This window comes from Equus quagga, chromosome 10 (assembly GCF_021613505.1).
Source record: "Equus quagga isolate Etosha38 chromosome 10, UCLA_HA_Equagga_1.0, whole genome shotgun sequence".
NCBI classification, from domain to species: domain Eukaryota; kingdom Metazoa; phylum Chordata; class Mammalia; order Perissodactyla; family Equidae; genus Equus; species Equus quagga.
Window position 1 is genome coordinate 85,026,157 of NC_060276.1, and position 19,335 is coordinate 85,045,491.

The following is a 19,335-nucleotide window of genomic DNA, read 5'->3' on the forward strand; positions in this document are numbered from 1 at the left end:
CTTGAGGTGGTCATGGTAACCGTCATGTCAGCTCTGCCCTTGTTCTTATCTCTTTGTCATTTTCCTCCTCTTGATCATAGGTTTGCCAGGGTGACATGTTTGATCAATTCGGGGAGTATTCAGGTCCCTCAATACCCAAGTGCCCCCTCGGCTGCTTGGGTTCCATGGGCTGAACGCAGGTGGCGACCCCAGCCAGCATCATGGGAGTTGCCAGAGGCAGGGTAGCATCCAGACACTGCTTAAAACGAGCAAAAATAAATTTAAAGAGGAGCCAAATGCTGAGTCCTAGGATCATAAGAATCATAACAACTTGGAGGCCTGATCGTAAGACAAGCCTATTCCCTCGGGAAGCCAACTGAAAAGATCTCCTAACATTCCCATCCGTTCCAGGGGTCTGGTTCAGTTGTTCCCAGTATTTTAATGTTCCTTCTAAGTGTTTCTAGATCCTGGGTAACTTGGCCTGAGGCATTTACGTAAAAGTGACAGCAGTCTTCTCCTAACAGGGCACAAGTCCTACCTGCTTCAGCTATGCGTGTGTCAAGGGCTCTGCAGTTCTGGAGGGCTGCCTCAGCTAGAGAGTCTGTCATTGCTTGTCGATGGGCTATAGCAGAGCTGGTGGCCTTCCAAGATTGCTGAACCAAAATAGAAATATTTCTTGTTGATTTTTCCCATTCTGGGATGCCTTTGAACCAAAAGAGTACCTTGCAGAGGGTGTATCCTAGGCTGCTTCTATCTATGATTGGGTTAGATGTGGACAAGATTTCCAAATTTAAGGTCTTTCTTTCTCTTGTTACGTCGCTATTTAGTTAGGGCCATGGAGAGAAAAGATCCCAAATTAGGGATGCAGGCTGAGGGTCCAAGGGTCCATGCTTTGGGGAGCAGTGAGATGACAGTTCCCCCTCCATCTCTTTGGAAGAACTGTGTAAATGTTAGTGCCACATAGAAAGAAATAACCTGATCCCCGTAGAGATATGGCTGTGGTCAATCCTTGGGCCCAAACCTTTGTGTGAGTAGTATTAATTTCGACAGAAGCAAGAAGAATAGTGGGGTCCTAAGGTTGCCATGGGTCAATTATCCAGAAAGGTTTTTAGGTGGGCATATATAGAAGGGTGAGAAGGTTTGGGGAATGTAACATGGTGGTGGAGTTGTAAGGTTATATAGGAGACTTTGGTTGAATTGACCATCAGCCAGGGGATTCCTGAGTGTTGGTATAGTCCCCAGCTTCCATTATTATTTGCAGCTGTAAAGGTTAATAGCTCAGGCATCCAGGAGCATTCATTAACGTTTCCCCAAAGAAGGGTAACAATTGAATCCAATTCAGTGACTTCATAGTTGGTCTGATTGTTTACAGGAATAAAGATACGTTCTGTGGCGTTGTATTCAATGGTGTTATTACAAAGCAAGGTATGGTTGAGAAAACCCAGGAGTAGCCCACAGCCATATACATTGCAAAGGCATAATGAAGCTTTATAAGGTAAAGTATGTTCTTGGCCTAAAACCTCAGGGTGGGAAGCAGCAGGGTCAGCCAGATTCCAATTGGCATATCTGTCTTCCATTCGTGGCCTTGGTCCCTAACCACTGTCATGTGTGATTGTATAAGCTGCATAATCAAACCCAGTATATTTGCCAGAGACCTTAAGCAAGGTGGAGAGCAACAAGGGTACCATTTTGGGGTCTTCTAGGGAATGATTTCGATGTATACAGATCCAGCAGGAGGAGAGATTAATCTTGAAAGCAATGTTCTATATAGTAGGAAGGTAAGGATGGATGAAAGACAAGTGTGGTGGGGGAGAGATGGGGGTTAGAGAGGGAGTCAGAAGTCTAGAGCAAATGCAGGTGAAAAGGGTAATCAAGAATGCCACTTTAAGGGAGGCCATCATTAAGGAATTCGAACCAAGGAAGATACCAGAGGTCCCGAACGATCTTGGGGAGCTCTTGTTCTAGTAAAGACAGATCCTGCTGTAGCCTGTCTACAGTATCAGGATTGTTTCTAAAGTAATCTTGAATGACTAAGAGCAACAGTAAGACAAATAGCATCATCAAGCCGACCTTGGAAAACAGTGAAGAAAGGTAGTACCAGGAGGGCACAAGAAGATGAGAACAACAGCTGGAATGAAAAGCAATAGGAAGAGCGGTATGAACAGGTGAAGCTGTTTTTTTGTATGGGGGTCATGAGGATTGGGGGTTATAGGCCTGGTCCAGAATCTTGGGTAAGCTGTCTCCTTCAGATGTCGTCTGCTTCTGCTCCAATGGCAGGTCTGTGGCAGGGATCTTGGCATGGGAGAGTCAGGGCCAGGTGTCGGATAAGGGGGTTGATTCTCACTGGAGTGGGGATCCTGGCACCTTTTTAAAATGAGAAACGTGGATCCATGGGTCACTACCTTCTAATTTGGGAGCACATGGATTAGTCAGCAGTACCTGGTAGGGCCCCTTCCATCAGGGCTGTAATGAGTCCTTAAGCTGATGTCTTTTCCAGTAGATCAAGTCTCCTGGTTCATTTGGGTTTTCTAGATCTTCATCTCCTGGGAGCTCACCATAAAGAGAATCTTTGACTAATCTAGCTCTTTCAGTAATATTTTGTATTAGGTTCTTGCAATAATGTTGTATCTCCCCTTTCAGGAGGGAGGGTGAATACAGGCTCTCAATCAGTCTCATAGGCCCTCCTGTGATAATTTCAAAAGGGGACAAATGATATTTTCCTTTGGGAGTAATCTGAGGTTAAGAAGAACCAGAGGCGAGGCCTGAGGCCAGGCGAGACCAAAGGTGGTCATGAGTTTAGCCATTTGGGCTTTGATGATGCTGTTGGTCCTTTCAACTAACCCGGAAGACTGGGGATGATCGGCACAATGGAAATGTTGGTAGATTGGCCAGATCGTACATATTTCTTTAACAATGAGTCCCATGAAATAGGTTCCCCGATCACTATGTAATTCTTTGAGGAGCCCCCACCTGGGAATAATTTTTTCCAATAAAATTTTTGCTACCACCTCTGCTGTTGCCTGACAGCAAGGAAATGCCTCGGTCCAATGTGAGAACATGCAAATCATAGCTAGTATATGTTTGTACCCCATAAAAGGGAGGAGTTAGACGAAGTCCAGTTGCCAGATTTCAAAAGAGCGTTAAGGTAAGGGAAAATGGCCTGCTGCTGTGTGTAGGCATTTTCCTGGATTATACTGCGGACATACAGTGCACTTCTGATGTATCTTATGGTCTGTTGTAGGGGAGGTTTCCAAAAATAATGTCTGGCCCAAGAGACCATTTTGCCAGTATTCTGATGTGTTAGACTGTGCATATAGTGCAGAGTGGTCTCTGCATGCTTTGCAGGAGCACTGGTTTAGAATTAGGGCCCACCAAAATAGATTTACCCCTAGGGTCCATCTGGTAGCCTTGCCTGATCCATTTCCCCCTTTCTTTAGATGACATGGCCCGTTGTGCTTCACGTATAGCGTCCAAAGAAGTAAGTTCTCCTTTTTCTGTTAGGTGAGCATAAAGAACTGGGGAGGACTGTGAGGATGCCACCAGTTTGGCTGCCATGTCGGCAAGGTAATTGCCTTTGCCTTCTAAGGTAGAGGTGGTTTGGTAGGTTGGGGTTTTAACAATTGCTAAAGCCTTAGGCAAGAGGGTAGAGTCAATAAGGTCAAGAATATATATGCTTGTTTTTGGTGGGTTTGCCAAATAGAGGTTAGGAAACCACGTTGTTTCCAAAGCATACCAAAGTCGTGGGCTACCCCACAGGCATACCTGCTATCTGTATACACAGTTAGGGTTTTACCCAAGGCTGGGATGCAAGCCTGAGTGAGGCCATGCAGTTCTGCCTGTTGAGCCGAGTGGACCTGGGGTAACGGTCCGGACTTGATAATTTCCTCCAGGAAGACCACAGCATAGCCTCTGTGGAGTGTCCTGTCTGGTCCTCAGAGGTAAGAGCTGTCCATGAACCAGACGTAGTCAGGGTTTTTGAGAGGGGTCTCCTGTAAGTCTGGTCAGGCGGTTAGGAGTAAGGCAGTGACAACAATGTGGTCATGGTTTTCTGTTTCCCCCTCTGGAAGGGGCATAAGAGTGGCCGGATTCAGAGGGCCACCTTGAGCTAATGAAATGTGACAGGAAGAAAGGAACTCCCCGTTCAAAGGTGGCTGGCTGGCTAGCAGAGAGATGGGGGTGTGATGAGAATCCAGAAGTGTTTTGACCACACGTGGGATGAAGACTATTAAGGAGGAGTCAAGAACGCTTTTTCAGTTGCAGAGAGAAAGGCTGAAGAGGCAGCTAGTGCTCGAAGACAGGACAGTAGACCTCTTGCAACTGAGTCAAGCTGAGAGCTGTAATAACTGATAGATCATTTCTGTCCTCCATGTTGTTAGACTAGCACCCCCAAGGCATTTCCTTGTGTCTCATGGACAAAAAAGAAAAAGGGAAGATGATAATTGGGATGACCAAGAGTTGAGGGTGAGATCACCTGTTGTTTGAGACTGTCAGAGGCGTGTTGTGCCTCTGGGGTCCAAGGCAAAGGTTCAGCAGTTTCCTTTGTTAAGAGTGAGTAAAGGGGTTGAGTGATCAATGAGAAATTAGGGATCCAAGTCCTGCAATAGCCTATTAGACCTAAGAAGCTGCATAGCTGGCGTTTGGTGGTGGGGACGGGAAAATGAGATATCCCTTGGATACGGGCTGGGTCTATCTGAAGTCCATCTGGCGTTAGCTTGTGCCTCAAGAGTTTGACCGTGGGGGAACAAAGTTGTAGCTTGTCTTTGGAGACTTTATGTCCCTTTTCTGCCAGCTGATGTAAGAGGTATAGGGTGTCAGAAACAAAGAGGATTGAGTTAAAGCAAAGTACAAGATCATCTATATATTGAAGGACAGTAGAGCTTCTGGGGAAGACAGGGATTGAAGACCCAAATGTAAGACCTGAGAAAAATAAGTGGGGCTGTTTGTATACCCCTGAGGAAGGACAGTCCAGGTATATTAGCACTTGTCCCATGTAAAGGCAAACAGATATTGGCTTTCTTTAGCTACTGGAATGCTGAAAAATGCACTGCCGAGATCAATAGCCTAAAAGAACAGGGTATCAGAGGAAATAGGAGGGAGCAAGGTGTGGGGATCAGGGGCTACTGGACGTGGTGTTACAGTGTTGTTAATAGCACATAGGTCTTGGGCAAAACACCATCCTCTACCATTTGGTTTTTTAACAGGTAGGATTGGTGCATTACAGGGACTAGCAGTGGGTACAATGAGCCCTCTTTCTGTGAAATCCTGAACAATAGGCCTCATTCCTCAGGTGGCAGCGGGACTTAAAGGAATATTGCTTGATGTTTGGGAGAGGCTTGGAGGGATCTGCGCTTATGGTTATAGGAGCAGCAGAGATTATACGGCCTACATCAGTGGAAGAGGAAGCCCAAAGTTGACTGGGAAGGCTGGACAAATCAGTGAGACTATTGGTAGAAGGTGCAGTCAGGGAACAAACAGGGATGAGCCGCGAGGACATAGAAGGTTTGTCTGAGAGTGGGGAGGATGGGATGTCCAAGAGTAGTTCCCATTTACACTTAAAAGAGATATGGGCTTGAGTGGCCTGAAGGAAGTCACACCCTAGGAGCTGAGCCTGGGAAGAAGGGACTGACAAGACAGGGTGGCACCCTTGAAGAGGGCCTAACTGGAAACAGAGGGGTTGAGACATAGGCACTGTGAGCACCTGATTTGATACCCCACCCATGTTAAATGTCTGTACTCTGGGGAAGGGGCCTAGAAAACTGGTTGGGGTTGAGGACAGAGTAAGTGGCTCCAGTCTCAATTAGAGCCATCAATGGCTGTCCTTCTATAGTCAAATGGCTGTCCTGCTCTTAGGAGGGGATAGACCCCTTGTTGTTTCCCAGAGCAGCACTACTCTAGGTGGAGACAATGGGTCTTTTGGGTGGGTGGCCTTTGGGACTGTGGATTATTCTGAAGCCATTTTTATAGATATATTCTGAAGCCATTTTTTTGTATTCAAAACAACCCTTTTTGAAGTGTCCTGGCTTCTTACAAAAGTACCAAGTCTTATCTGAAGGGGGGCCTAGAGACCTGGTTCAGCTGAGACGATTGCAAGGCCATCAATTTGGCCATTTTTTCCTGGCATGCCAAGAGCCTGGTGGCTCGATGTTCTTTGTCCTTCTCTAAAGTTTTGGCTGGACGATTTGCCGTGGCTGCCAGGGTATTGGAGTTCCTGGCTGCCCAATCAGGGTCATGCCGTTTGACTAGGCTTGAAACTGGATTGGCTAGTCCATCCAAAAACATGGAATTAAGTAATTTACTAATTTATGCACACAATTTTTGTATGCCTGACTTCTGAGAGAAGATTTTCTCAAAGTGATCATAAAATTTAAGGACTGATTCATCCCTTTTCTGTGTGTATCTTTGAATTGGTTTCCAATTTGTCTGAGGAGGCCACAGTTGTTATTAAATTGGCAGCAATTTTATTTGCCTTTTCAAAAGCCTCATTATAAGGAAGCCCAGGCTCTGTGGAGGATCCTCCCAGTGGCCTTCGTTGTCCATTCCTGGGCCTGAATGGGTCCTACCAGCATGCGGATCAAGTGGTAAGGGTTTGGGAGTCAGGGCTGTAAACACCAACGGTCGGAGTAAGGTGCCTCTGAAATTCTTGGGAGTTTTCCTTCGGGTTTGGGAACTCCTTACATGAACTCAAAAGTTCCATTTTTGACCAGGGGTTAAAGTTTAGAACCCAGTTTTCAGGAGCCAGTCCATGAATTTCTACTCTGAAGGGAGTTATCAGAGAAGCGGGTGCGGAAAGCGTGGAAGGCTTAGTCAGGGAGAACGGCGGCAGAATTTCGGGGGAGGAGAAAAAAGGAAGTTCTGACAGGGTAAAGTGGTGGGGGGCAAGAGGTGGTGGTGGGAGAAGAGGTAGGAGAAGAAGTGGGGGGAGGAGAAGAAACGGGAGGGCTTTTAGATTCTCTGATTCTGTCCGGTCGCTGGAATTTGAAGCTTCTCCTAGATTTAAGTCTTTCTTCTACTTTAGAATGCTTTACTTTTAGGGAAGCAAGAACAGATCCGTTTCCCCTTTGGAAGCTTGTAGGTACCAATTAAAAAAGGCTTCCCATTGCTTTTGAGAGGAGCGATATCCTCTTTTTTCCAATTGAGCGCACGAATAAACCAATTTGGAAATATCAAAGGAGCCCCATTGTGGCCAATGTAATCTTAGATCATCTCTACTGATTGGACCCAGATAATAAGGAACGTGCAAGTATTTGGTCCATAATTTTTGTACATAAAAGCCACAGGAGTGGTGGCAGGCAGCTGGCCATTCGCTGCTTCCTTAGAACAATCTTTAGAATAAAAGGCACCCATCCTGAAGGTAGAAACCCCCTGTATTGGAGAAACGTCCCTGTAAAGCAGCTGCAGCTGAACCTTATGAGGGCTTCCCCTCCTTAAAGAGTCTCTAGCCCTCTACCAAAGCATGGGAGGTCGAGGATGCGAAAGGGCCTACCTCGATCGTCCCTCTGAGGCCATTGGAGATGCAGAGGAGCAGTCAAGGGGCTCTGGGTTGTGCCGGCATGCAGTGTCCACTTGTCCCCCAGGAGGAGATCAGACGGCTGCTTCACGTCCCATCCTCGTCAACCAGAGATGTTAACCGAAATGAACAGCTTTACAAGGCAAAAATGGGATTTTAAAGACAAAAGAGGCCTTATTAAAAAGGGTTGCAAACCCTGGGAATTACACCCTAACCCACAAGTTGATAGGTGACCACCCCCTCCGGTCTTGGGGTGGCTGGTCTTTTAAAGGCAGAAGGTGCAGAGTTTGCAAGGTTAGGGCTGAGTCCAGTTCTGATTGGTCGCCCCTTCCAGCCACACTTTCTCTTGGGCCCAGGGCTTTCTAAATGTCCTAACTGCAGGGGAAGACTACTGTGTTGTTCTCTGGCCATCTGGTGACAGTCAAGGTTAAAATGTACTTTTTTATTTCTGCCCATAGCTAGGCCTTGAGGTGGTCATGGTAACCGTCATGTCAGCTCTGCCCTTGTTCTTCTCTCTTTCTTTATCACATTCGAGAGGGTGGTGAGAAAATGGCTGTGCTTCACATGCAGTCTGTACTTTCAGGGCTTGTCATCCAGCAGCATAGAGCCCCAGCAGTGCCCCCAAATTGCAGCAGTCAGCCCACTTTTTAACATTAACTATGCTGCTTATAATGCTTGCACAGAACAGATTTCCTAAACCTCAAATGAACATTTGATTTTGCAAGTTATTTTGAAACTTAAATGATGGAGATGTTTGCGTTGGAAAGGCATTAGAGAAGTAGTAAAGGAATTTACTACTCAAGGGTAGATAAAATAACAGAAATGCTAGTTCTGGCTGTGTTTCCCCTGCCTACCGCCCCCACCTTCCTGAAGCTGGTACGACAACAAGTTACTGCCCTGCCTAGAGCACAGTGCGGGTGCCTGGGTAAAGACCACCAAGAGCCCTCGGCTGGTTTGTCAGGAAGCTCAACCAAGCAGGATTTCCCCAGGCCAGCTTTGGGGGGCCTGGAAAGTTGGTTTTACAGAAACTTTCTTTACTATTCTCTATAAATCAATTTTTGCCTGTTGGAATCTAAACTACTTTAGAGTAATTAATCTGCTGAAAGGCACTTTGAGGAAATAAGAGTGCCAAAGGAAATTTTGTGCTATATTGAGTTGATCTACCCACAGACATGACCAAGCCTTTTTACTTTGAGGATTGATTTGTCTACCTTTTGGATTTCTTCAATTTCTTTTAAAATATTACCTCCGAATATGTCTTTGAAACTAGTGGTACAGGATGTTTGACTCTGAGCAAAATTTCCAAAAGTTATGGTTAAAAAAGTCCCCCCCCCCCTTATTTCAATCCCTTTTCTGCAACTAAGCATCTCTCCTCTTGTTTGTTCCTAGGATGGTCCAGATTCTGCCACAGGAAACCGGACAAAGCAGGAGAGTGCGTGGCTGTTCAGGCTGTGGTACAGCTTTGACCACAAGTATCCTTTTAAAGTGGCTTCCCTGTGTTCGTGAAACATTGATGATGATGTTGAGCTGTCAGTGAATGACTTCTAATGAGTAAGGAAAGATGTGTGCTTGCTACAGATGTATTCAGTCGTCTCTTGGGACACATGCAATGATCATTCACACACAGGTAGTCCTGGTGAGCATCTCTCTGGCTAAGATGAGTGTTTGCACATCATTATGGTAGCCAGCCCACAGCCTGGTAGACTCATGTGGCTCTTCAGAGCTTTGTATCCAAGGGAAATATGCCTGTGTAGGTGAATTAGTTAAAATTACACGATGAACCATGCTGTGGTCAGGAAGGAAAGTGGGGCTTGGGCAGTTAACTCATGTGGGGAAGATAATTCCTAGTGGCTGAACCAAATCTAGCCAAGTCTCATCCAGGCCTTAACCAGGCCACATGCAGCATGGACTCTGTTCTAGTAGATTCATTTGGTTCCAGGTGAAAATTAAAAACCAAAAAGTTAAATTTTCATGGTTTCTTAAGTGGACATAGTGATCAAGTGGGCAGGTAGCTTATATAGGGTCTTTGGAGACTTTGAAAATGTTTTTAAAATTTTCTATTGAAGTATAAGGTATGTATAGAAAAATACACAAATGGTAAGTGCTCAGTGAATTACCACAAAATAAATACACTTATATAACACCAAACAGATCAAGAAACACAAAATTACCAGTTCCCCTTGTGCCACAACCCAATTACTACTCCTTTCTCCTCCCCAAATGTAACCGTTCTCCTGACTTCTAGCAACACTTAATAGTTTTACCTGTTTTTGAACTTTGTATAAATGGGATTGTAGAGTATATATATTTCAGTGTCTGGTTTATCTGGCTTGACATCATTTGTGTGAGTCATCCGTGTTGTCACATGTAGCTCTAGTTCATCTATTTTCATTGCTGTGTAGTGTTTCATTGTATGAATATACCATAATTTATTTATCATTCTGTTGTTTATGAACACATAGATTGTTTCTAATTTGGAGCTACTATGAAAGATACTGCTAATGAACATTCTTGTACATATCTTTTGGTGCATGTTTATATATTTTTTTCTTGGGAATATACCCAGGAGTGAAATTGCTGGGTCATAGGACATGCGTAGGTTCAACTTTAGAGATAGTGCCAAACACCTTTACAAAATGGTAGTACCACTTTACACACTCATCTCTAGTGTATGAGAGTTCCAGTTGCTCCACATCCTCACTGACTGTTGGTGTTGTCAGTCTTGGTAATTTTAGCAATTTTAGTGGGTTGGTAGTGGCATTTCATTGTGGTTTTCATTTGAATTTATCTGACTAGTAAGATTGAACTCTTTTCCATGTATTTACTGGCCGTTTGGTATGTTCCTTTATGATGCGCCTGTTCAAGTCTCTTGCTTATATTTCTATTGGGTTGTCTGCCTTTTCTTACCAGTTTATAAGCATTCCTTATGTAATCTAGATATGAATATTTTGCTAGTTATATGTGATAAAAATATCTTCTCTATTGTGACATGCTTTTTCACTTTTAAATAGAATCTTTTGATGAACAAAAGGACTTAATGCAATATATTGATCTTTTCTGTTCTCGTTAGTATTTTTTGTGTCCTGTTATGGAAATCTTTGTCTACCCCAAAGTCATGAAGGCAATTTCCTATGTTATCTTCTAGAAGCTTTATTGTTTATTTTCTGTGCATCTTTTTTTTTTTTTTACTGAGTGACAGACATGGACAATGAAAAAGAGATAATTTGAAATGTTCTAGATGAGGTTACGATCCTTCAAAGTTGATTTACCTTACATCTGGTCAGTTGATATGCTAGGGGCATTAGCAATTCCAGGTCACTTAAATCCAGTCAGGAATAAAGGTGATTTGAAGCTGGGCTTCAGTTCCTTTGAGGGTTAGTCTGTTTTCTATCTGCCCTTTTTTCTAGAGTTCCAACCTAGAGCCTAGGGTGTTTACATAGTCTTCCTCAGAAGGCCCTTGGCTCCAGTTTTTGTCACATTCACTCTATCTTTGTGAGTCTGCTAGTTGCTCTGCTCAGCTTCTCAGGTGCCTTTAGGGAAAACATGGTTTCACCAAGCGCCAGGCTCACCTCTTGGGTTTCCTCCTCCAGATTCTGCCCTCTTCACTGCTATGGTAGCTTTCTGATGCTATTAAGCAGAAGATTCTGTTGTGTTTTATCTTGTTTTATTTTGCCCAGTTCTTCTAATTCTTCTCAGTGGAAAGGATGGTTCAAATTACCTTATTTGCTATTAACTGAAATAGAACCCCCAGGGATTTTTTTAAGCCATAAGAACTTTGTCTGCATTGTAATTCAAAATGCAGGTGACTCATTGGGCTTGGAAAGGATGCAGAGAAAATTGGACAGAGTTCACAGGAGAGTGACAAAATGCTAAAGCAATAAGAAGTGGATTCTTATCAGCATTCAGCACTCCACTTTCAACAATGGATAGATCATCTAGACAGAAAATCAATGAGGAAACATTGGACTTGACCTACATTTTAGACCAAATGGACTCAACAGACATATACAGAACATTCCATCCAACAGCAGCAGAATATACATTCTTCTCAAGTGCGGATGGAACATTCTCTGGGATAGGTCATATGTTAGGTCACAAAACAAGTGTTAGCAAATTTAAGAAGATTGAAATCATATCAAGTATCTTTTCTGACCACAGTGGTGTGAAACTAGAAATCAATAACAGGAGGAAAACTGGAAAGGTCACAAATATGTGTACCTTAAACAACACACTCCCGAACAACCAGTGGGTCAACGAAGAAATCAGAAGGGAAATCAAAAAATATCTTGAGACAAAGGAAAATGGAAACACAACATAACAAAACTTCTGGGATATAGCAAAAGCAGTTCTAAGAGGGAAGTTTATAGTGATAAATGCCTACGTTAAGAAAAAAGAAAGATCTCAAATATACAACCTAACTTTACACCTCAAGAAACTAGAAAAAGAAGAAAAAACTAAGCCCAAAGTTAGCAGAAGAAGGGAAATAACAAAGGTCAGAGCAGAAATAAATAAAATAGAAACTAGAAAAACAATAGAAAAGACCAAAAAAACTAAGAGTTGGTGTTTTGAAAAGATAAACAAAATTGACAAACCTTAAGTTGGACTAAGAAAAAAGAGAAAAGACTCAAAATCAGAAATGAAAGAGGAGACATTACAACTGATACTGTGGAAATACAAGCGGTCATAAGAGACTGCTATGAAGAATTATAAACCAAAAATTGGATAACCTAGAAGAAATGGATAAATCCTAGAAACATACAACTTACGAAGACTGAATCATGAAGACACAGAAAATCTGAACAGACCAGTAACAAGTAAGGAGATTGAATCAATAATCAAAAACCTCCCCACAAAGAAAAGCCTGGGACCAGATGGCTTCACTGGTGAATTCTACCAAACATTTAAAGAAGAATTAATACGTCCTCAAACTCTTCCAAAAATTGTAGAGGAGGAAACACTCCCAAACTAATTTTACAAGGCCAGTATTGCTCTGATATCAAAGCCCAAAAGGACACTACAAGAAAATTACAGGCCAGTATCCCTAATGAACATAGCTGTCAAAATCCTCAACAAAATACTAACAAAGTGAATTCAACAGCACATTAAAAGAATTGTACACCATTATCAAGTGGGATTTATCCCTGGGATGCAAGGATGGTCCAACATAAGCAAATCAATAAATGTGATTCACCACATTAACAAAATGAAAAATAAAAATCATATGATCATCTCAATAGATGCAGAAGAAGAATTTGACAAAATTCAACATCCTTTCATGGTAAAAACTCTTAACAAATTAGGTATAGATGGAATGTACCTCAACATAGTAAAGGCCATATATGACAAGCCCAAAGCTAACATCATACTCAGTGGTGAAAAGCTGAAAGCTTTTCCTCTCAGATCTAGAACAAGGTAAGGATGCCCACTCTTGCCACTTCTATTTAACACAATACTGGAAGTCCTAGCCAGAGCAGTTAGGCAAGAAAAAGTAAAAGGCATCCAAATCAGAAAGGAAGAAGTTAAAATTGTCTCTTCAGATGATATGATCTTACATATAGAAAACCTTAAAGACATCACCAAAAAAACTGTTTAAAACTAGTAAATGAATTCAGTAAAGTTGCAGGATATAAAATCAACATACGAAAATGAGTTACATTTCTGTACATTAACAATGAACTATCCAAAAAAGAAATTAAGAAAACAATCCCATTACGATAGTATCAAAAACAATAAAAATACTTAGGAATAGATATCTGTACAACAAATATCTGTACACTGAAAACTAAAAAACATTGATGAAAGAATTGAAATAAATGGAAAGATATCTGGTTCATGGATTGAAAGAATTAATATGGTTAAAATGTCCATACCACCCAAAGCAATCTACAGATTCAATGCAATCTCCATAAAAATTCTAATTACATTTTTCACATGAAAAGAAAAAACAATCTTAAAATTCATATGGAACCACCAAAGATCCTGAATAGCTAAAGCAATCTTGAGGAAAAAGAACAAAGCTGGAGACATCACATTTCCTGATTTCAAATTATATTACAAAGGTATATTGTATTCCATACAAATGGTATGGTATTGGCATAAAAACAGACACACAGACCAATGCAACAGGATAAGGAGCCCAGAAATAAACCCTCACATATAGGGTCAGCTAATCTTCGACCAAAGTGCTAAGAATATACAATGGGTAACAGACAGTCTCTTTAATAAATAGTGTTGAGAACACTAGATATCCGCACGCAAAAGAATGAAACCAGACACCTATCTTACATCACTCACAGAAATCAACTCAAAATGGATTAAAGCCTAAAATGTAAGACCTGAAACCATAAAACCCCTAGAAGAAAACATAGGGGAAAGGTCCTTGACATTGGTCTTGGCAGTGATTTTTTGGACTTGACACCAAATGCACAGGCAACAAAAGCAAAAGTAAACAAGTGGAACTACATCAAACTAAAAAATTTCTGCACAGCAAAGGAAACCATCAACAAAATGAAAAGGCAGCCTGTGGAATGGGAGAAAATATTTGGAAACCGCATCTCTGATAAGGGGCTAATATCCAAAATATATAAAGAACTCAGAATTTAATAGCAAAAATCCAAATAACCTCATTAAAAATGAGCAAAAGACCTGAATAGACGTTTTTTCCAAAGAAGACGTGCACGTGGCCAACAGGTATGGAAAGATGCTCAACATCACTAATCATCAGGGAAATGCAAGTCAAAACCACAATAAGATATCACCTCACACCTATTAGGATGGCTGTTGTCAAAAAGCCAAAAGATTACAAGTCTTGGGAGGATGTAGAAAAAAGGGAACGCTGTGCACTGTTGGTGGGAACGTAACCTGGTACAACCACTGTGGAAAGCGGTATGGAGAGTTCCTCAGAAAATTAAAAATAGAATTACCATATGATCCAGCAGTTCCACTTCTGGGTATATATCCAGAGGAAATAGTATCAGTATCTCGATGAGATATTTGCACTCCCATGTTTATAGCAGCATTATTCACAGTAGTCAAGACATGGAAAAAAGCTAAGTGTCAGTCAATGCATGAATGGATAAAGAAAATGGGTATGAGTACAATGGAATATTATTCAGTCTTAAAAGCAAAGAAAATTCTGTCGTTTGAGACAACATGGATGAACCTGGAGGACATTATGCTGTGAGATAAGCCAAGCACAGAAAGACAAATACTGCATGATCTCACTTATATTTAGAATCTATAAAAGTTGAACTCTTGGTAACAGAGAGTAGAATGGTGGTTGCCAAGGACTGGAGGGTGAGGGAAATGGAGAGTTGTTGGTCAGAGGGTACAAACTTTTAGTTATTAGATAAGTAAGTTCTGGAGACCTAATGTACAACATGGTGACTATAGTTAATAATACTGTATTGTATACTGGAAATTTTCTAGGAGAGTAGATTTGTTTTATTGAGGTCATAATAGTTTATAACATTGTGAAATTTCAGTTGTACATTGTTATTTGTCCATCACCATATATATGTGACCCTTTACCCCTCATGCCCACCCCCCAACCCTCTTCCCCTCGGTAACCACTAGTCTGATCTCTTTGTCCATGTATTTGTTTATCTTCCACATATGAGTGAAATCATATGGTGTTTGTCTTTCTCTGTCTGGCTTATCTTGCTTAAGATAATACCCTCAAATTCCATCTATGCTGTTGTAAATGAGACGATTGTGTCTTTTTTATGGCTGTGTAGTATTCCATTGTGTGTGTGTGTGTGTGTGTGTGTGTGTGTTTGTATGTATACACACACACATACCACATTTTCTTTATCCATCCATCTGTAGCAGGGCACTTGGGTTCTTGGGTTGCTTCCACATCTTGGCTATCATGAATAATGCTGCGATGAACATAGCAGTGCATAAGTGAGAGAGTAGATTTTAAGTGTTCTCACCACATACACAAAAAATGGTAACTATGTGAGGTGATGGATATGTTAATTAGCTTGAATGTGGTAATCATCTCACAATGTATATGTATATCAGAACATCTCATTGTATACCTTAAATATATACAATTTTTATTTGTCAATCATACTTCAATAAAGCTGGGGGGAGAAGAGGTCGATTCTTTAATGAATAACAGGAGTAATCTCTAAAGTCTCACCTGAATGTAAATTTTAGTGACTTTGAGATTTCCACTCTTTTGGTTTGGAGGAGAGAAGCTAAGATCATCAGCAGACACAAGTGTCTGGAGAATTAGATGAGGAAGGTGCCCGTGATTCATTCTATAGCTCCATAGATGATCAGGCAAGACAAAGTGGGCTTTGGCTGCATCAGAGGAGAGTTCAGCTGGGTATGAATGACTCCCACAGGCCAGCAAGAATGGAGTGTGGTACCTCCTTCTTTGAACAAGACTGAAAATGGCATGGATGGGATTCCACCTTAAGATGAGAGGCTCAACGCACACATATACCTCCCTTCTCTTTCCAGGGCTCACTGGAATCACAGGAGAGAGATTTTTGACTACTTGGAGGACCAAAGGTAGAGGGAATTGTAGCAGAGAAAACTGTAGCCCAAGACAAAAGTGAGTCTTCAGCCAGGTGATTTATTAAAGAATGTTGTTAAGAGCAGCTGCAACAAGTATCTCCTGTGTCAACAGGTCAACTAGCAGCTGTTAATTTTCTCTTCAGGCCATAGTTCTCTAAAGAAAGTAGAGACACCGCCTGGGGAGGGTTTGGTAGAGAAGCAGATCTTGAGGCCACCAAAGATTTTTCTCCCCAGAGTTACCCCCCTCCACTTTAGTGTGGTAGGAGTCCCCACCTGTCTGATGAACTGAGAAACTGAGTAAAGACATGAGGGTGGAGGGAGCCGAAGTAATTAAACAGTTCCAAATATGTATTTTTAAATTTTTCTAATAAAATCCTTAGAGTTGAGAGATTTTTCTGGTCGTGATGTAAGAACAGGTTATTAGAAAAAGGAGCAATCCAGATGGCAACTAGACTTTTGGTGGTGAACATGATGTAATCTATACAGAAGTCAAAATATAGTGATGTACACCTGAAATTTACACAATGTTATAAACCAGTGTTACCTTAATAAAAAAAAATTAAAGAAAAAGGAGCAATCAAATAAGAAGAAACTCTTGGAAATTAAAGTTTTTGAAATTAACCCAAAAATGGAATGGATAGTTTCATTACATGGTGAAGACCAAATTGTGGATCTGAAAGATAAAGTTGAGGAAAAAATCTCTAAGAATTCAAGCAAAAAATCAGAGCTATGTAAGAGTTCAAGATGTGGAGGTTAGACCCAGATGGTCCACAGTCATTTAACAGGACCTGAAAGGAGAGGATAGAGACTGTGGAGGAAAAGAAGTACCAGGACCGGCTCCAGGGCCGGGTAGTTAAGTTTGTGCGCTGCACTGCGGCAGCCTAGGGTTCGGATCCTGGGTGCGGACATGGCACCGCTCGTCAGGCCACGTTGAGGTGGCGTCCCACATCCCACAACTAGAGGGACCTGCAACTAAGATATACAACTATGCACCGTGGGGGGCGGGGGCGGGTTTGGGAAATTAATGCAGGAAAAAAAAAAAAGATTGGCAACAGTTGTTAGCCCAGGTGCCAATCTTTAAAAAAAAAAAAGTAATACCAAAGAAGTGATGGAAGAAAGAATCCCTTAGCTAAGGGAAGTGACTTGTCTCCAGAGTGCAAGGGCCCACCTAGCGTGACTAGGATGGATGTACTCGTTATAGCATTCCACAAGTAAGTACAGGAGGAAAAACAGGACTCTTCAAGGTTCCAAAGAGAAAAACTGGCAGCCTCCAAAGGGGCAAGAATCAGACGTGAAATCACCAAAATTGAATGTTAGAGTACTGTCGAGCACTATCTGAGTTCCAGGATGAAAAGGAAAAGTCTGAGCCTAGAATTCTACACCTGAACTTTCCATCAAAAATGAGCGAAAAAAAGGAGGGTGGCTTTTAGATATGCAAGAATTCAGAAAGTTTGGCACCGTGCAGACTCTATGAGAAGGAGTAAAAACCGTAAGGATCAAACAAAACAAAATCCAACTAAGGGGACAACGTTGAAGAAGCAGTGATTTGTTATAACCCAGAAGTGAACAAGATTAAAAAAAAATTTAAAAAGATCCTTTATTTAGCAAGACACTCACGTGTTCTCTTCTGACTAACAGAGTTTAAATGACATTGTATTACATGTCTTTTTAATAGTGTTCCAACCACTGCTTGGTTACGGTGAATAATATTCGTATAATAACATTATTACAAATGCTGCTTATTGCTTTTTAACAGTTAGACTCAATCTATAGTCTAGAAGTATAGAAGGTTTATTATAAAATAGAATGCAAATGTTATATATCTACAGTGTAAAATAAATTATAATAAAAATTGGAAAGGAAAAAGATTGGAAAGAGGAGGCAGGAGCATAAGGGAATTAAATTTACCATCCTTCATAGGAGGGAGTTAGAAGCCTTTGACTAAAGTTTATCAATGAAGAAATGGAAGAAGAAAATGTTGTATAAAGTTATAATGGTAGTTACCTGCAAAACTGGGTGGAGAAGAGAGACTTGATATTTCATTTTTGCCTTTCCGACAATTTGAATATTTTAAAATCTATGTGTATGCATATATATTTTTTTTCTCTTTTAGAGAAGTTGTTAGAGGGCCTTCTGTATTTGGGGAAGAGGGAGCTTTCTTTGAACTGCCTGAGGCAGGGAACTGAAAGGTAGCCTCTGGTCCCCTGGTGACTTTTTTGTATTAATCATTCCACACATCCAGCCCCTGTCAGCTTGTGAGCTAAAGACACAACATAGCTGATAGGCCTGTAGGGGCTGTTCCCAGGAAGGCCGTTAGAGGACAGCGGTCAAAGGAGGCTCATTCTGTTGGTAAAGAGCTCCAGCAGAGTCCGCACACCCTCCTTTGTTGGGTAATTCCCAACTAGAAGTCTGCCCAGTCTCCCCGTGCCATCTCCTCCTCCTCCTGTAGAGAGGCTTCTTTCTCGTGCTGCTGTAAGTGAAGACAGGAAGTGGTGGGGCTTGGAGAGAGCAGTCATCCTCTTGAGTACAGATGGCTGCGACACCGTGTGACCTTCTTTTAAACTCTCTTGGCCATTCCTGCATTTGGGGTACCCATGTGAGTCTCCCCCTTTTCCATTGCTGGTTAGGCTATGGGTATCAGAAATGGTCCGACTCTATCATAATGTGACACGTGCTTCATGGTGCGTCCAACACAGGGCTGTCCATTTGGCAGCACAGATATCCACAGGATGACAAACCCTGAGCTCTCCATGTAACAGCTGACCTTCGTGTTAGACCAGTGGTCTTAACCGAGGGCGAGTTTGCTTCTCAGGGGACATTTGGCAATGTCTGGAGACATTTCTGTTGTCACACCAAGGGGAGGGGTTGGGGGTACTACTGGCATCTAGTGGGTGGAGACCAGAGATGCTGCTAGACATCCTACAATGCAGGACAGCCCCCCACAACAAAGAATGATCTGGCCCAAAATGTCAGTAGTAACCAGGTTGAGAAATGCCGTGTCGGAGAGTCTGGGAGAGAGGCAGCAGGCAGAGGGAAGAACAGCCCTGTACGGGAGGTGGGGAGATCTGCGGCCTGAGTGACTTTGGTGGAGTCACTTCACCTCGCCAGGTCTCAATTTCCTCCTTTGTCATAGCCCTAGGTTACCTCTAAGCCTCTGTCCCCCTCAAACATTGCCACCATGTGCCCTCTGGGTAGAGTGGTTTAATAAGAATACTTACAGACACCCAGTGGCCGCAACATCTCCACTCCAGGTCCATTACCTCCTGTCTCCAAGACATGAGCTGGTTGTGTGTCAAAAGCTGGAATGCTGACTGAAACCA

The 19,335-nt window shown here is 42.2% G+C and overlaps 1 protein-coding gene and 1 long non-coding RNA gene across 3 annotated transcripts in view; one reads left to right on the plus strand and one right to left on the minus strand.

Annotated features, from left to right (window-relative positions):
- LOC124246033 (uncharacterized) overlaps positions 1 to 19,307 on the minus strand; it is a 25,127-nt gene extending 5,820 nt beyond the window's left edge. Inside the window, exons 1-2 of the long non-coding RNA XR_006890383.1 lie at positions 19,234 to 19,307; positions 7,463 to 7,619 (exon numbers count right to left, since the gene is read on the minus strand). This is a non-coding gene — a long non-coding RNA (uncharacterized LOC124246033). The remainder of the gene's footprint in view (positions 1 to 7,462; positions 7,620 to 19,233) is intronic.
- Positions 1 to 19,335, plus strand: part of SLC9A7 (solute carrier family 9 member A7) — a 153,687-nt gene that overhangs the window by 127,607 nt on the left and 6,745 nt on the right. For both annotated transcript variants that reach the window (XM_046673911.1, XM_046673912.1), the window contains one exon: positions 8,876 to 8,958. In XM_046673911.1, the coding sequence (XP_046529867.1) occupies positions 8,876 to 8,958 (83 nt within the window). The remainder of the gene's footprint in view (positions 1 to 8,875; positions 8,959 to 19,335) is intronic.